Genomic DNA, 16,329 nt, shown 5'->3' on the forward strand with positions numbered 1-16,329 from the left:
TGTGCGTCCTCACCTCAAATATGAACCTTCTGCGGTAGTGTAATCCCATTAGTAATGCCGAGAAGCCTCCCAAGTGTATATATCAAAGAGAAGTGTATAGAAACCTCCTGGTTTAAGAGTCACTTTAAGATTGTATCCATTTCCTGTTTTGTGTGTGTGTGTGTGTGTGTGTGTGTGTGTGTGTGTGTGTGTGTGTGTGTGTGTTTGTCTTTGTTTCTATGCCATTGATGTGGTTGTTCTACCCCAGAGCAAGCTCAGGGACTCTCTCGCAGGAAAGTAAGTGTGGTCCTCTTATCACTGCTTTTATAATCCCTCCCACTTGCCTTTGTGTGTGTCTGTGTGTGTGCATGTGCATTTGTATGCGTCTGTGAAGGACCCCCCCCCCCCCCCCCCCCCCCCAGGGCTGAACACGTCTTCTGTGCATGAGCTGTACATGTTTAATGCTCAGTGGACCATCCACACTCACTGGGGTTTCTCTTGTTATGTTAAGATGAACACTTAATGTGAAACATGGTAGTGTGTCCGGTAGCGTAGCGGTCTACTCCGTTGCCTACCAACACGGGGATCGCCGGTTCAAATCCCCATGTTACCTCCAGCTTGGTTGGGTGTCCCTACAGACATAATTGGCCATGTCTGCAGGTGGGAAGCCGGATGCGGGTATATGTCCTGGTCGCTGCAGTAGCGCTTCCTCTGGTTTGGGTTGGGGTGCCTGTTCGAGGGGGAGGGGGAACTGAGGGGAATAACGTGATCCTCCCACGTGCTACGTCCCCCTTGTGAAACTCCTCACTGTCAGGTGAAAAGAAGCGGCTGGTGACTCCACATGTATCGGAGGAGACGTGGTAGTCTGCAGCCCTCCCCGGATCAGCGGAGGGGGGTGGCACAGCGACTGGGACGGCTCAGAAGAGTGGGGTAATTGGCAGAGGTGGAAAAACCCCGGTCCAGAAAGTAAAAACCCTAACCATGTCTTTACTCCATCCATGTATTAAACCAGCTAATTTGGGAAACTAGTCAGTGCAATCAGATGGTTTAGTACATGGGTGGAGTAAAGACACAGTTAGGGTTTTTACTTTCTGGACCGGGTTTTTCCACCTCTGGTAATTGGCCAAGTGCAATTGGGGAAAAATGGGGGGGAAAAATCCCCCCCCCCCCAAAAAAAGTGAAACATGATATAAGCTACAAGAAATGATATTTGGTAAGAATGTTATTGTTATTAATGTGATTGTTTTCATTACTGTACTTTTACTGTGCAATCATGTAGGTACAGAAGGACTTTTGCTTTTTGTGGGAGAACTAATAATTCTATCACATAGCTTGCTCTTCTGAGTCTGTGTCTGTCTGTGGCGTGGGGGTAAACCTTTGTGGTCTGGCTTACACTGTCTGTAGTCCCTCACTAAACATGTTGAATAATTTCCTTGATGGACTGTTGTGTGACGTGAGTACTTCACGGCTTGTTGTGTGATGCTGCCTGTCTGTCTGTATGGCCTATTGTTGAGGTGATTTTGATATGGTAGTGGCATACTTTGACAAAAAGCATCAGCCGTTGTGTGTTCGTGTGTACCACAGATGGATGGAGTGGATGCTGCTCCACATGTGCAGCTCCAGCAGTGCATGGCAAACCATTCTGGGTCTGGTTGCTGTGGCAGTTTTACACAGTGCCCGCAGAATTACAATGGATAGAATAGGTTTCTTGTCCGAATCAACCATTTTCTTTATTTGTCATATGCATCTTATAATTGATGTTGACACAGCAGAATGTTAGACATACCATCTCCTTTATAAAAGACATACACTGTATATGAATTAGAGTTTGTAGATGGAGTTGACACTCTGCATGTTTTCATGGCGAAGGCATTAGGTGTAGACAATGAACAGTCCAACAAAAACAACGACGACTCTATTGGGAACAACGCTCCTCCTCCTATGTTAAGGTGTTTGATGGGTTTATACCCTAGGGTGTGCACTATCTATATATTCTAACTCTTTCAAAGTGCCTCTTCACACTGGTTGCTATGGAAACACTCCAAATGGCTACAGTGTGCCGCTTGGCTTTGTTTTTGTACCAAGACAAAAAGACACTGCTATTTCTACCTCCGTCTGTAATGTTTCCGTCATTTTGCCGGCAGATTTCAGCAGCCCGCACAGGATTACTGCTGAAAATAGCTACTATGCTTGAGTGTTTTTGTTTTATTTATTTTTTATTTTTTTCCCCAAAAACAGCATAGTGGACAGAGGAAAAGATAGTATATAGTCTGAAGTTAGACAGCTTTGGAATGATTTGATAATTATTTTAGATGCAATGGGAGCATTCACCTGGATAATACCACCCAGTATTTGCTCAGGAGAAGTCCACTTATTTTAACAATTTATGTATTAAATCTCTGTTCTACTTTGAATTGCTGGACTAAGTGAATCAATTATGACTCCTTAAAGCCAGGTTACTTACTACTCATTATTCAATACTATGACACCTTTTGCCAGTGATGGTTTGATTGCCAATAGTTTCATGGCTTATTGTTCTGTCCCTGTTGCACCATACTAACACACCTTATTTGGGTGTTAAAGGACGTGTAAAGTCAAAGTCTACAACATGTTTAAAAGCTTACATCCACAAAGTCTTAATTTACAGCTGATGTAAGTGGATGTTAAAAAGAGATGTTTGAGTTTTTTCACTCTTTAGTTATCCACCCAGGCCCATATAGCCAGTTGTTTGGTGACGGCACGTCAGTCATGTGTGTGGTTCATCCTGTGGTGGTGGCCATCACAAGGCCTCTGGCTTGGTCCTACACAGTGGCTAGGTCAGGCCATGCCATTGTCAGATTTGGTTAAAGTAGAGGTTGACTTCTTTTGAACCTAGACCACATTAAAATGATGTCACGCGTCATTTAGAATCACACAAACACAAACTTGACTGATCTCTTTTAGTATTGAGAAATGTATCACTTTGCTAAATGTTCTCTCTGGGTTTCAACACAGTTATGGGGGAGGGGGCAGTCGTTTAAACTAAAAATCTATTATGTATTTCCTTTTCCAAACTGGGACATTGTTATGAGGCCTGGGTTCAAAAGAAAGTGAACCTAAACTTTAACTGATTTTTATCTGCCCTACCTCCTCCAACAGGCCCATGAGGACAGCCAGGAGAGCCTGACTTCGCTCCCACGTCGGTACACCATGGGTAGCTTCCTCCCTGACACTAGTGCCTACGAGCTCCTCACTGTAATTGGTAAATGAACATGATTCTATTTTTCTGTAAAAATATATGTTGTTGTTTTTTTGCTTTGAACCTGTAAATGTGCGCATTAGGTCGGGGTCTGGAGGACTTGATGACAGTGAACCTGGCCCGATACAGACCCACTGGAGAGCATGTGGCTATCCGCCGCATTGACCTGGAATCATGCACCAATGACATGGTCACCTACCTGCAGGTCTTCATCCCTCATCATCACTCATGTCATCGTCTCATTTGTCCATTTAATCTAAGTAACTCAGCTTCTCGTCATTCTCTATGCTGAAACTACATATAATATGCTTGCATCCATTTTCTGATTAGTTTCACTGCCTGAATCTATTTTCCTTTCTAATTTGGTTCTGAGCGGTATATTTTTGTCTGTCAGTGTGATGTAATGCATCAAAATGTCTCTCTCTCTCTTCCCTCCAGGGTGAACTTCATGTGTCAAAGTTGTTTCACCATCCCAGTATTCTACCCTATAAGTGCGTCTTTATTGCTGAAAATGAGCTCTGGGTTATCAGTCCCTTTATGGCTTATGGTAAGGAAGAGTCTGACTTTAACCTACATAACTTCTAATTATGTTAAACAAATGGATGTGATAAAGCTGAGCAAGAAGGTATTACTACATGAAAATGAGTTCACTGAATTGGCCCCTGAGTTCTCACCGTCACCTGTGTTTGATCATGCCAAAGGATCGGCTAGAGACCTGATCAGCACTCACTTCACCGATGGGATGAGCGAGCTGGCCATTGCATACATTTTGCTTGGCATGCTGAAAGCTCTGGAATACATCCATCACATGGGCTATGTGCACCGGTAAGGTACCTTTAGAAATGTGATTAAATCGGATATGTAGTGAAGACATGGACCTGGAAATTCTGTTTCTGCTTTGTGTGTAGGAGTGTAAAGGCAAGCCATGTGCTGATCTCGGCAGATGGCCAGGTGTGCATGTCAGGTCTGCGGAGTATCTTCAGCCTCATCCGTCATGGTCAGCGGGCCAAAGTGGTCCATGACTTTCCCCAGTACAGTGTTAAAGTTCTTCCCTGGCTCAGCCCAGAAGTGCTGCAGCAGGTATTGGTTTCCTCAACACCCATCACAACCAACTATGTGCGTGCATGCGTGCGTGCATGCGTGTGTGTGTGTGTGTGCTGCCCCCCCCCCCACTGCTTTGTGGGAAATTTATTGAGACAAAGGCTAGGGGAACACACCCCGAGAGTAAAGTAGCGTGTTTGGCGGCACACATTAGGTGGTTCTTTGACAGTCTGGAGTTTCCGGCAGCCTCCCTACAGTCATGACGGGTGACTGGTTGTCCTGGGTATAAGCCCGTGCCACCAGGATTGACCTGTCATGGCAAAGACAGTGTGACTGCGCACCCCCTGTGGCACTCTAAAAACCTTGTGTAGGTCTCCACCTCTGACCATGGTGTACAATATCCGGCCTTATATCCGGTTGAAGTCTGGTGGTGTTGGGGTGTCTGGTGAAGGGAGCAGAGTAGAATTGGCCTGGGAGCTCCTAGTCAGAGCCCTGCACATCAGCGGCACGGGGTATATGGTCACTAGCAGCTGGGATTGAGTGGCAGCTGCTTTCGGCAGTCCCCCTTGTGACTGAGCAGCCCTATTTAGGGACCACACTGCTCACCCCAGTTGGGAGAAAAGGTGGCCTAAAAATTGTCCACTCAACCAACCACCTGGGTAGGTTACCGCACCTACTGGGAATTCCATCCGGTTAAAACAAGAAAATGATCCCATTCAAATTGATAACATGGAATGTTAGGACTTTGCTTGATAATGATGTCAACAGACCATATCGAAGGGCCACGCTGATTGCTGAGGAACTGAGATGCTACAACGTGGACATTGCTGCTCTCAGCGAGACCAGGCTCCTGGGTGAAGGCTCCCTGAGAGAGGAAGGAGGAGGGTATACCTTTTACTGGAAAGGCTATCCCCTTGGCGGACAACATCAGCATAGTGTTGGACTGGCAATCAAGAACAGCATTCTACCCAGCCTCACTGAAACACCCACCGGACTAAGTGAGAGGGTAATGACCCTTCCGTATCCCCCTAGCAAAAGCACGCTATGTCACTCTGTTAAGTCCATATGTGCCAACACTACCATCTGACAATGGTGTGAAAGACAGCTTCTACTAGCAACTAGATGAGGCCCTTCATGGTATCCCAAAAAAGGACAAGATCCTTCTTCTGGGAGACTAATGCTAGGGTAGTAAAGAACAAGGATATATAGAGTGGAATACTGGGTAGGCATGGGGTTGGTCAGATTAATGCAAATGGTCTGAGCCTGCTAACACTCTGTGCAGAGCATAACCTCACCATTATCGACACACTGTTTCAGCAGAAGACCAAAACATCCTGAATGCACTCACGATCTAAATACTGGCACCTGATTGATTCATAACAAGACATACTGACACTAGTGATGTCTTGCTGACCCGTGCCATGAGAGGTGCAGAATGCTGGACGGATCACCGCCTGATCATGACCAAGCTCCACATCAAAGTGCGCCCCCCACAGCATCTCAAGAAACCCATAAAAAGCAACTGAACTGTGCTAAATTGAAGTCAGCCCCAGCATGGAATGAGTTTCGTTGCTCTGTAGGCACGATGGCACTAGAGTTTGAGGCCATTCTGAGTTCTGACAATTCCATGGATCAGAAATTGACCTCCCTAACCTCATTGCCATCAAGCTGCCATCGACTCTATAGGCTACAGAGCCAGAAAACATCAGGACTGGTATGATGAGAACTCTTGATGACACCATCACATCCCTGCTGGAAACCATGTGTAGGGCACACAGGCATGTAAGGAGGTACAAACAACCATGCGCACTCTGCAATATACATGTTGGATGAAAAAAGCTCATGAGTTTCAATCATAGGCTGACAGAAATGATATGCACAACTTCTACAATTCTCTAAAGACTATATATGGTCCTAGAAACTGTTCTATCACACCTTTAAAATCAGCGGATGGACTGACAGCCCTGAAAGACCAAAAGCGGATCCTGGCAAGGTGGGCTGAACATTTTGAAGCCTTACTTAACCAGCACTCACCAACCAACCAATCCATCCTGGAAGAGCTGCCAATTCGTCCGCCCATCCCAAACCTTGATCACTCACCAACTTTTCAAGAAGTACTTACAACTATGAACTCCCTAAAGAACAATACGTCCCCTGGCAGTGATGATATCTCAGCAGAACTCCTAAAACAAGGAGAATACTTGTGCACCAGAATGATTTATCAGTACATCCTGCAGGTCTGGGACCAGGAAAGTGTCCGTCAACAGTGGAGGGATGCTAAAATTGTCACACTGTACAAAAATGGGTGACAAGTCCATCTGCGGCAACAGTCATGGCATATCCATACTAGCTGTTGCAGGCAAGGTCCTAGCAAAGGTCATGCTATGCAGGATGGTGATGCACTTGACAGAACATCTGCTGCCAGAGTCACAGTGCAGTTTCAGGGAGAACAGGAGTACTATGGATGTGATTTTCACAGTAAGACAGCCACAAGAAAAGTGCCGCAAACAACATCAAGACCTTTTCATGGCTTTTGTCGACCTCTCCAAAGCTTTTGACACTGTGAATCGAGAGCTACTTTGGAAAATCCTGAAAAAGTTTGGCTGTCCAAGCAAATTTGTGTACATTCTATCATAGTTCCATGATGGGATGGTGGCATCAGTCACCATAGGAGGACAGGAATCGGTGCCCTTTAATGTATGCACTGGAGTGAGGCAGGGGTGTGTGCTGGCACCGGTACTCTTCAACATTTACCTCCTATGTGTCACAAAACTTTTTCATAAAGATCTGGAAGACAGTAGTGGGATCACAATAGACTTTAGGTTCAATGGAAACCTCTTCAACATCTGAAGGTTCCAGGTAACCATCAAGTTGTCTGCAGTGCAGGTCCTTGAGCTGCACTACGCTGATGACTGCACTGTTGTGGCTCAAGTCAAGTCAAGTCAATTTTAGTTGTATAGCCCAGTATCACAAATTACAAATTTCCCTCAAGGGGCTTTACAGCAACACAACATCCTGTCCTTAGACCCTTGCATCGGATAAGGAACAACTCCCTAAAAAAAACACAAAAAAAACAACTTTTAACAGGGAGAAAAAATAGGAAGAAACCTCAGGGAGAGCAATAGAGGAGGGATCACACACCAGAAGACCTGTAAACCATCCTTACCGCAGTTGTGAATGCCTACAGGAAGCCTGGTCTATCAGTCAACACCGCCAAGACTGAGGTGTTATGCCAATGGAGGTCCAGCCCTCCACCCCCATGCCTGTCTTCACTATAGAACACCAACCACTCTCAGTTGCGCCATCTTTCAAATACCTGGGTAACATCCTTTCTGAGGGCTGCAACACTGATCATGAAACTCATAATAAAATCAAACAAGCCCCTGTAGCCTTCGGCAAACTCTGATGTAAGGGCTTCCAAAACAAACACCTCCACCTGCACACCAAAATTGCCATTTACAAAGCCATCTGCATCATAACCCCTATACAGCTGTGAAGGCTGGGTCACATACAACCGCCACCTAAGGTTGCTGGAGCAGTTCCACATAAGGTATCTGCAGCGAATCGCGGGGATCACATGGCGTCACCATGTTCCTCATGTTGAGATTCTTGCTAGGACAAATTGCAAGAGCATAGAAGCCACGGTCACTGAACACCAACTGCGCTGGCTTGGGCATGTCATCAGGATGCCTCAAGAATGCCTGCCACATCAAGTCCTGTATAGACAGCTTCATCTGGGCCGCCGGTCCATAGGTGGTCAGAAGAAGCAAAAACAAAGACCAGCTAAAAACATCACTGAAGAAGTGTTGTATCGACCCCTTGAGACTGGAGCAAGCTGCCATCAACCATTCCAACTGGCTGGAGATCTGCCATTGAGGTATAGAACAGCTGGAAATGGAGAGGAATGGGAAAAAAACAACAGAAAAGACTAAGGAGACACACAACCATGCCTTCCCCCACTACCTCAGACTTCATATGCCCAACATGCAATAAAACTCGTGGATCAAGAATTGGACTCTACAGTCATCAAAGAACACACCGTTAATGAGGAGGGATGTCATCACTGGACTCGATGGACCACCACCAGCAAGCGTGTGTGTGTGTGTGTGTGTGTGTGTGTGTGAATTTGAAATTCGATGGGAACAATATAGAAATGCATAGGTGATGTAATATCTGCGGTACTGTGATGTGTGTTTTTCCCCCCACAGAATCTACAAGGCTATGACTCTCGGTCTGACATCTACAGCCTTGGCATCACAGCCTGTGAGCTTGCCAATGGACATGTTCCCTTCAAAGACATGCCAGCCACACAAGTGAGCAGAAAGTTCCTGACTACCTCCCATCTTCTCCCAACATATTTCTGTTCAAATTGTTTTTGCTGTTTTTTTTTTCTTTTTTTTCTTTGTTTTGCCAATTGTGGTTGGATGAGATGTGGGTGCTTTGCATTTTTTATTTATTTTTCTTCAGTTAAACTCCACCTCTTTACTCCCAACTCGTTTGTTGTCTTTGGGTTTGGTAATATTGTTTTTGTCAGTTGGTTTGTAAATCAGCACCCCCGTGCCTACATCACCTCTGTAGATGCTGCTGGAGAAGCTGAACGGGACTGTGCCGTGTTTGCTGGACACCACCACGATCCCGCCAGAGGAGCTGTCCATGAAGCCATCTCGCTCGGGGGCTGACTCTGGGATCTGCGAAGGCCCCGGGGCCGGTGGGGTCCGTCACTCTAATGGAGAGCCATCATCATCCTACTCAGCAGGACACCCATACAGCCGGACGTTCTCCCCTCACTTCCATGCCTTTGTCGAGCTGTGTCTTCAGAGGGACCCAGAAAAACGGTGAACTAATTGCTATGTCTTCTCTTTTGTTTTGCCTTGTGCTGAAAATGACAAGGATCAGATATTAAATTTTTCTTTTGTTGTTTTCACCATCAGACCTTCTGCCACTGTTCTGGTAGGCCACCCTTTTTTCAAACAGGTGCGTAGGTTACACTGTAATGCAAATATCAACTGAAATCAATCAAGATTATGATTTCCACAGAGAGCTGTGTTATCACACTGAATATACATTTTAACCTTTTATCAAGATATTACAGTTGTTTTTTCTTAATCCCAGATTAAGCGCCGACCCTCAGAGGCCTTGCCTGAGCTATTCCGGCCTTTGTCGCCAATCACCAGCTTTGAAAGCTCCCAGCCTCAGGACTCTCCATCTGGACTGGCCAGCCTGGAGTCTGGCCTCAGCCACTTGGATGTGGATGACTGGGATTTCTGACGTTGAAGGAGGCAGTGATGGAGATGAGAGATGGGCCGATACTTAAAAAAAAAAAAAAAATTTAACGGGGAAATGTTCTTAGGACTGCACTGGATGTGATTGTGTTTTGTAATACTCCCTTTGTAAATAATTCAAACTATAAACTAAAAGGAGTTGCTCCTCTCAGACTGAGTGTTACAGCCAGCAGCCATCTTGCCTCTGATGTTTCTCGCGACCTCTAGCTCTATTATAGGTATGCACAAACTCTTGCACTTAAGGCCTCTTTTTTCCTTTTCTCTCACATAAACTCACACACAGAATCTTTAGATTGTACTTAACTCAGTAAAAAGTAGGCCTGTTGTGGCACCCTGGAGCCTCAACAGAAGCCCTATCTGACGTGTGTGGAGTTTCGAGGAGGGTATATGAAGAAAGCCACTTTACTGTGTCATCGTAGGTTACAATGAAGTTTGTTTTCTGCATTTCACCCATCCTATTGTATAGGAGCAGTGGGCAGCTGTAGCGCCCGGGGACCAACTCCAGTTATCATTTCCATTGCCTTGGTCAGGGGCACAGACAGGAGTATTAACCCAAACATGCATGTCTTTTTGATGGTGGGAGGAAACCGGAGCACCCGGAGGAAACCCACGCAGACATGGGGAGAACATGCAAACTCCACACAGAAAGGACCTGGGACGGCCTGGGGTTCGAACTCAGGACCTTCTTGCTGTGAGGCAACAGTGCTAACCACTGGGCTGCCCTACAAGTAGTGTATATGGATGTGGATGCAGCCTAACTCCAAAGGATGAACAGGATTGGTGGAAATGGGCTAATATTTCAGAGGGTATAGTCTACCTCTTGTTTGATTACAGATACTTGATGTGTCCCATCTGCTCAGTGATAACCACCATAAAGGTTCGTGTTGGTCTTCAGCACCTACAAAGCCTGACCTGACTAGTCTTGTCTAAACCAGTTGGAAGGTCCAAGTTGGATGCCTCATCGTGCACATTCTGCACATGTACACATTTCCTAGAGCAGCTCCCCGCCTGTCTTACACTAAATGCTCCATCTCATGCTTTTGTTATGTAGGACTTCAAAATATAACATCTGTTTATTTGAACCTTAAGAAAATATGACTTACGTGTATTCTAAAAGTTACTCTAGGTTATGTTACACATGTCAAAGATGAATGTTACAATGGTGCTTGTCTTGTATGGTTGCATGTAGAATTGAGAAAGACTGAGGAAGTACAAGTATTGCACATGTCAAGATTTACTATTTTACTTGCTAATAAAAATGTTTGCTTAAACTTCTCAAGTCTATGGCACCAAATGAAAATGATTATTTGAAAAGCACTTTATTCAAAAGCTGTTCACACTGACAGAGATGATAACAACTAAAACGCAAAAGTGGGGGGGGGGGTTGGAAAATGGTTTCAAAGCAGCTAATTCTCATCTGATGGTGGCTGGTCTGATGAAGTTTGCTGTTTCTGGAGTTTGGCCATCAGCTCTGAAATAAAAATAAAGAACAGTAGTGTAATGGCACAATAAAGAATGGCGTCCAACAACAAATCAGAAAATGTTCGACTCTTAGCTCAACATAAATAGCAGTCAACCACCTCCTATACTCTGAGTGGGAGGATGGGTTAGTGTTTGTTGGCCCATGTTGTTGGATTCCACCATGCAGCCATACCAGACACTACCTTTTGAGCAGGATATACACTCACTGGCCACTTTATTAGGTACACCTTGCTAGTACCGGGTTGGACCCCTTTTTGCCTTCAGAACTGCCTTAATCCTTCGTGGCATAGATTCAACAAGGTACTGGAAACATTCCTCAGAGAGTTTGGTCCATATTGATATGATAGCATCACGCAGTTGCTGCAGATTTGTCGGCTGCACATCCATGATGCGAATCTCCCGGTCCACCACATCCCAAAGGTGCTCTATTGGATTGAGATCTGGTGACTGTGGAGGCCATTTGAGTACAGTGAACTCATTGTCACGTTCAAGAAACCAGTCTGAGAAGATTCGAGCTTTATGACATGGCGCGTTATCCTGCTGGAAGTAGCCATCAGAAGATGGGAACACTGTGGTCATAAAGGGATGGACATGGTCAGCAACAATACTCAGGTAGGCTGTGGTGTTGACACGATGCTCAATTGGTACTAAGGGGCCCAAAGTGTGCCAAGAAAATATCCCCCACATCATTACACCACCACCACCAGCCTGAACCGTTGATACAAGGCAGGATGGAGCCATGCTTTCATGTTGTTGACGCCAAATTCTGACCCTACCATCAGAATGTCGCAGCAGAAATCGAGACTCATCAGACCAGGCAACGTTTTTCCAATCTTCTATTGTCCAATTTTGGTGAGCCTGTGCGAATTGTAGCCTCAGTTTCCTGTTCTTAGCTGACAGGAGTGGCACCTGGTGTGGTCTTCTGCTGCTGTAGCCCGTCTGCCTCAAGGTTCGACGTGTTGTGTGTTCAGAGATGCTCTTCTGCATACCTCGGTTGTAATGAGTGGTTATTTGAGTTACTGTTGCCTTTCTATCGGCTCGAACCAGTCTGGCCATTCACCTCTGACCTCTGGCATCAACAAGGCATTTTCGCCCACAGAACTGCCGCTCACTGGATATTTTCTCTTTTTCGGACCATTCTCTGTAAACCCTAGAGATGGTTGTGTGTGAAAATCCCAGTAGATCAGCAGTTTCTGAAATACTCAGACCAGCCCGTCTGGCACCAACAACCACGCCACGTTCAAAGTCACTTAAATCACCTTTCTTCCCCATTCTGATGCTCGGTTTGAACTGCAGCAGATCGTCTTGACCCTGTCTACATGCCTAAATGCATTGAGTTGCTGCCATGTGATTGGCTGATTAGAAATTTGCGTTAACGAGCAGTTGGACGGGTGTGCCTAATAAAGTGGTCGGTGAGTGTATAACCCTTACCTACTTAAGATGTCGCACACTAGATAAGTGATTGATGAACTATATATTGAAAATGTCAGTAAGAACATTCAAGGAAATCTATGTAGGCGTTAACTGCCTTTGGGAAATCTTGGCAGGGCACCCGGGTAGCTTGGCGGTCTATTCCATTGCCTGCCAACACGGGTATCGCCAGTTTGAATCCCCGTGTTACCTTCGGCTTGGTCGGGTGTCCCTACAGACACGACTGGCTGTGTCTACAGCTGCAGGTGGGAAGCCGGATGTGGGTATGTGTCCTGGTCGGTTGGGGTGCCTGTTCGGGGGAGGAGGGGGAACTGGGGGGAATAGCATGATCCTCCCACATGCTACGTCTCCCTGGCGAAACTCCTCACTGTCAGGTGAAAAGATGTGACTGGCGACTCCATATGTATCGGAGGAGACGTGGTAGTCTGCAGCCCTCCCTGGACTGGCAGAGGGGGTGGAGCAGCGAGAGAGCGGGGTGATTGGCCAGGTACAATTGGGGAGAAATGGGGTGGGGGGGGGGGGCGCAAAAAAAAACAAAACAAGGGAAATCTTGGATTTTAGTTCGAGTCAACCCCTCTCACTACAAGGCTCCTTCAAAAACATGTCTTACCTTTAGCAGGATTAAAAACACCATTGGTCTGTGTGTTGCAAACATAACAGCGTTTGGACTTGCGGTAATGCTGAAGAGCACAGGTCTCACAAAAATAGTGCTTGCACCTGGAAGACATTTAGTGGCAAATAAATAACAAACGCAATTGCAATAGTAATACTGAAAGATATTACACAATGAACAACAGTATCCTGATGAGACTGGCTCACTTTGTGACAATGGGGTTCTTGAAGGATTCCCTGCAGATAAAGCACTTAAAGGGAAAGTCTTCCTCATCGCTGCTCACCTCATAGTTCTCTTCATCTACATAAAAGAGCAAGCAAATGTTGATGAGGTATCCTGACTACTGATACAACACACTGGCAAACATTTCTGCATCCACACTTAAACTCACCATTGGCTCCATATCGGCCCTCATCCAGCTCTCGCTCAATCTGCCAGCCATGTTTGTAGTCTGAGCGATCGTGAAGAAACTTGCAACTGTCTGGATGGAGTAGCAAAAACAAAACTTCCAAGAGATGTCTGACGGTCACAAAGTTTGTACTTTTTATGTTAAAGGTTGAAGACATTTTTTCAGATTTCAGATACCGTCAAAAGAATCATCTTTTACAAACCTCCAAAACCACAGAATCCAGTTTCCTTGTAATCTTTGCAGATGTCGGGCTGGTAGTCCCACCTGACTGTGGCTCTCAAGTGTTCAGGAGCCCGGATCGGTCCTTTCCTGTTCAACGGTGGGTGAATAGAATATGGGTGTATATGTATGTAAATAAATGCTAACTCTAAGTTATTTCTCATTAATTTACATTAATAGTCAAGATTAGTCAAGGATGGAAGTGATGAATATCAACTCTTTCACATACCTAACCATGCCAGAGGATGCATTGCCCATGGTGGTGTCCTTTGGTTTGATGAACTTTTGGTAGTTATTGATTCCCCGGTAGATTTTATCATCCTCTTTGCCAGACAGTTCCTGGTGAAGGGAAAATGAATCATAAGAAATAAGTAAGCTGATTACAAAGGCATTTAAGGGCAACAGAACTGCAGCTACTGACAGCAGGAGCAGTATGTGCACACCAAGAGCTTCTGCCATTTCAAAACAAAAAGCAAATACAGCATATTATAATAAAAGGACAAATAACTGTTACCTGAAGCTTTCACAAATACCATTTTCAAATTCTGCTAAACATCTGAAGCACTGTTCTTGATTTTTTTTTCACCCAAAACTGATTAGACTGTTGATCTATGATAGCCATCACTGAAATAAAAAAAAACTAGCTTTGGGCAGATCAGTTGTGTTGAACTGGGGATATGGAAAATATCATCACAATAATCATAGGGAATTTTACACAATATCAATATATATCAAGATATCTGCTTACATATGCACAAATACAATAGTTAACAATCCAACTGGGTTTCATCACATTGAACTGCTTGGTAAAGTATAATATTAAAATCAAAATTATTTTTACGTAATAGATTCTCAGTATCATTAATTAATCCAAATCTCACCCGGATACAATACCGTAAAAATACAATAATTATTGCCCAGCTCTAGTTAAGCTAGTGAGCAATGGCAAGTTCCCAAGCAAATGGCTAATGAGGTTAGACAACCAAAGATCTTGCTTCTATTGGTCACTACATTTCATAAGGCAGTCCTTTTTCTAGAGGGACGACTTCTAAGCCATTATACTAGCTTAGAAACATAGCATCTCATTTCTTACCTCCTGTATTTTTTGACTTCTTTCAAAGATAGCCTGGGCATCCTTGTCTCTCTCCGTATCCAGCTCATAAACTGCAGTGGCACCCATGTCCTCGGGTCCCTCTGGTTTCTTTTCAAACAGACAGGGGGGTGAGAGAGGGGGGAAGGGTGAAGGTGTGGAGGAAAAACTATTCGTCATAGAAAAAAAAATAGCTGGAGCAGATTCAAACGTATCAGAGCTCAAATACACAAAACAAATAGCTGGAGAAACAACAAAACGCAGGGCCACTAGGTCAGACAAACGCAGACGGTTCTTATACGTTCCCCAACACTGACGGTGATGGTTGTGAAGTGGGAGGGTAACTGATGTGTGAAACGTGACAGAGAGAAATCTGTGAACTCACTGCTGACCGTGTAGACCTGTACGCAACGGTGATCTTGCCCTCTTTATCTTCATCACTTTCACTGGACGATACAGCTTCTCTCTCCACTTTCCTGCTCTGTACAGGGAATAGACGGTGTTCAAACTAACCTCCACAATCAAAGGGGAAAAAAATTGAATATGTCTCATGAGAGTTATCACATCACCCTTTGTATCATAGGGTTGTCTCGAGTATCTTTCTTTTCTTTTCTGACCACAACATTTTGGTCCTCGTCGCTGTTGGCATCTGAAAGAGACAGCATCAGTTGATAACTGTCCAAGACCCCCCCCCCCCCCTCCCAAAAAAACAAAACACACGCAAACTGGTCAACTTAACTACGTTTCAGTAATGTACCTGAGCGGCGCTATCAACTCTATTTTAAGAGCTAAAACAAGAGCAGTGCATGGGAGGAAATACAGCTGGGAAATTATAATTTGAGCTCGTAAATAAGGGGCACCGCTACCTTTGTCACTGTCACTCGCTTTCCTCTTTCGTCCACAGAATTTTTTAGAAGATTTTTTAAACAGAAAAGTGCAAGCTGCCTTTGGCTCCTCGGACTCCGCCATCTTCCCAGTGGTGTATACACGCAACGAAAGGCACCACAGGGACCCCTGGTGCCTCGGAGCCGCTACATGCAGACGGCACGCCGTGTTCCCCTGCTGGCCGATGGGAGAACTACCACTCCCGATGAGTCAGTACCAAAAACACCAAACGGCCAAAACATTTGTTACACCTCCCATCCGTCCATCAGTCATGTAAGACCATTTTCAATTTGTGAAGACTAAACCTAGCGCCACAATTTACGTCTGTCAGTCATTGTATATCTGGAGGAGTAACAGCCTGTCACGAGGGAAGACGTGTTTTTTTGTGTGTTATTTTTGTCCCTTCATTGGGAGTGCTAGTGCCAGCAACGACTCCCAGTGAGTCGTGAAAGTAGACCTGAGCCCACCTGCGAGTGTTGACGTGCCTGGTTTGGCTCCTCGCTTCTCCTCCTCCAGCATCCCTGACAACCCCCCTCCCTCCCCCCCTCCCGCAGGAGGACACCGGGGTATTTTAATACGGCGCAGGGCGTGAGGGAGCGGTCCTACTACAGGCAGGCAGGGGTGCCGAAGGGCTCCGAGCCGAGCTGCTGAATGGAGTCG

General features: G+C 45.4%; 2 protein-coding genes across 4 annotated transcripts in view; one reads left to right on the forward strand and one right to left on the reverse strand.

Annotated features, from left to right (window-relative positions):
- Positions 1-9,526, forward strand: part of strada (STE20 related adaptor alpha) — an 18,849-nt gene extending 9,323 nt beyond the window's left edge. For 2 of the 3 annotated variants that reach the window (XM_056287481.1, XM_056287483.1), the window contains 9 exons: positions 3,118-3,220; positions 3,301-3,422; positions 3,656-3,764; positions 3,919-4,042; positions 4,126-4,297; positions 8,467-8,571; positions 8,837-9,093; positions 9,190-9,232; positions 9,371-9,526. In XM_056287481.1, coding sequence (XP_056143456.1) covers positions 3,118-3,220; positions 3,301-3,422; positions 3,656-3,764; positions 3,919-4,042; positions 4,126-4,297; positions 8,467-8,571; positions 8,837-9,093; positions 9,190-9,232; positions 9,371-9,526 — 1,191 coding nt within the window. Of the gene's footprint in view, positions 1-247; positions 277-3,117; positions 3,221-3,300; positions 3,423-3,655; positions 3,765-3,918; positions 4,043-4,125; positions 4,298-8,466; positions 8,572-8,836; positions 9,094-9,189; positions 9,233-9,370 lie in introns of all 3 variants that reach the window. The other variant, XM_056287482.1, reaches the window with a different exon arrangement.
- Positions 9,527-10,806: 1,280 nt separating this feature from the next.
- rnf113a (ring finger protein 113A) lies at positions 10,807-15,776 on the reverse strand. The gene is made up of 10 exons (XM_056287488.1): positions 15,651-15,776; positions 15,354-15,433; positions 15,170-15,265; positions 14,788-14,895; positions 13,924-14,033; positions 13,678-13,784; positions 13,458-13,547; positions 13,273-13,366; positions 13,064-13,170; positions 10,807-11,011 (listed from the first exon to the last, which is right to left on the reverse strand). The coding sequence occupies exons 1-10, from the start codon at positions 15,751-15,753 to the stop codon at positions 10,947-10,949; spliced, it is 960 nt and encodes a 319-aa protein (XP_056143463.1). The 5' UTR covers positions 15,754-15,776; the 3' UTR covers positions 10,807-10,946.
- Positions 15,777-16,329: the final 553 nt, after the last annotated feature.

The sequence above is a fragment of the Lampris incognitus genome, chromosome 10 (genome assembly GCF_029633865.1).
Source record: "Lampris incognitus isolate fLamInc1 chromosome 10, fLamInc1.hap2, whole genome shotgun sequence".
Taxonomy (NCBI): Eukaryota; Metazoa; Chordata; class Actinopteri; order Lampriformes; family Lampridae; genus Lampris; species Lampris incognitus.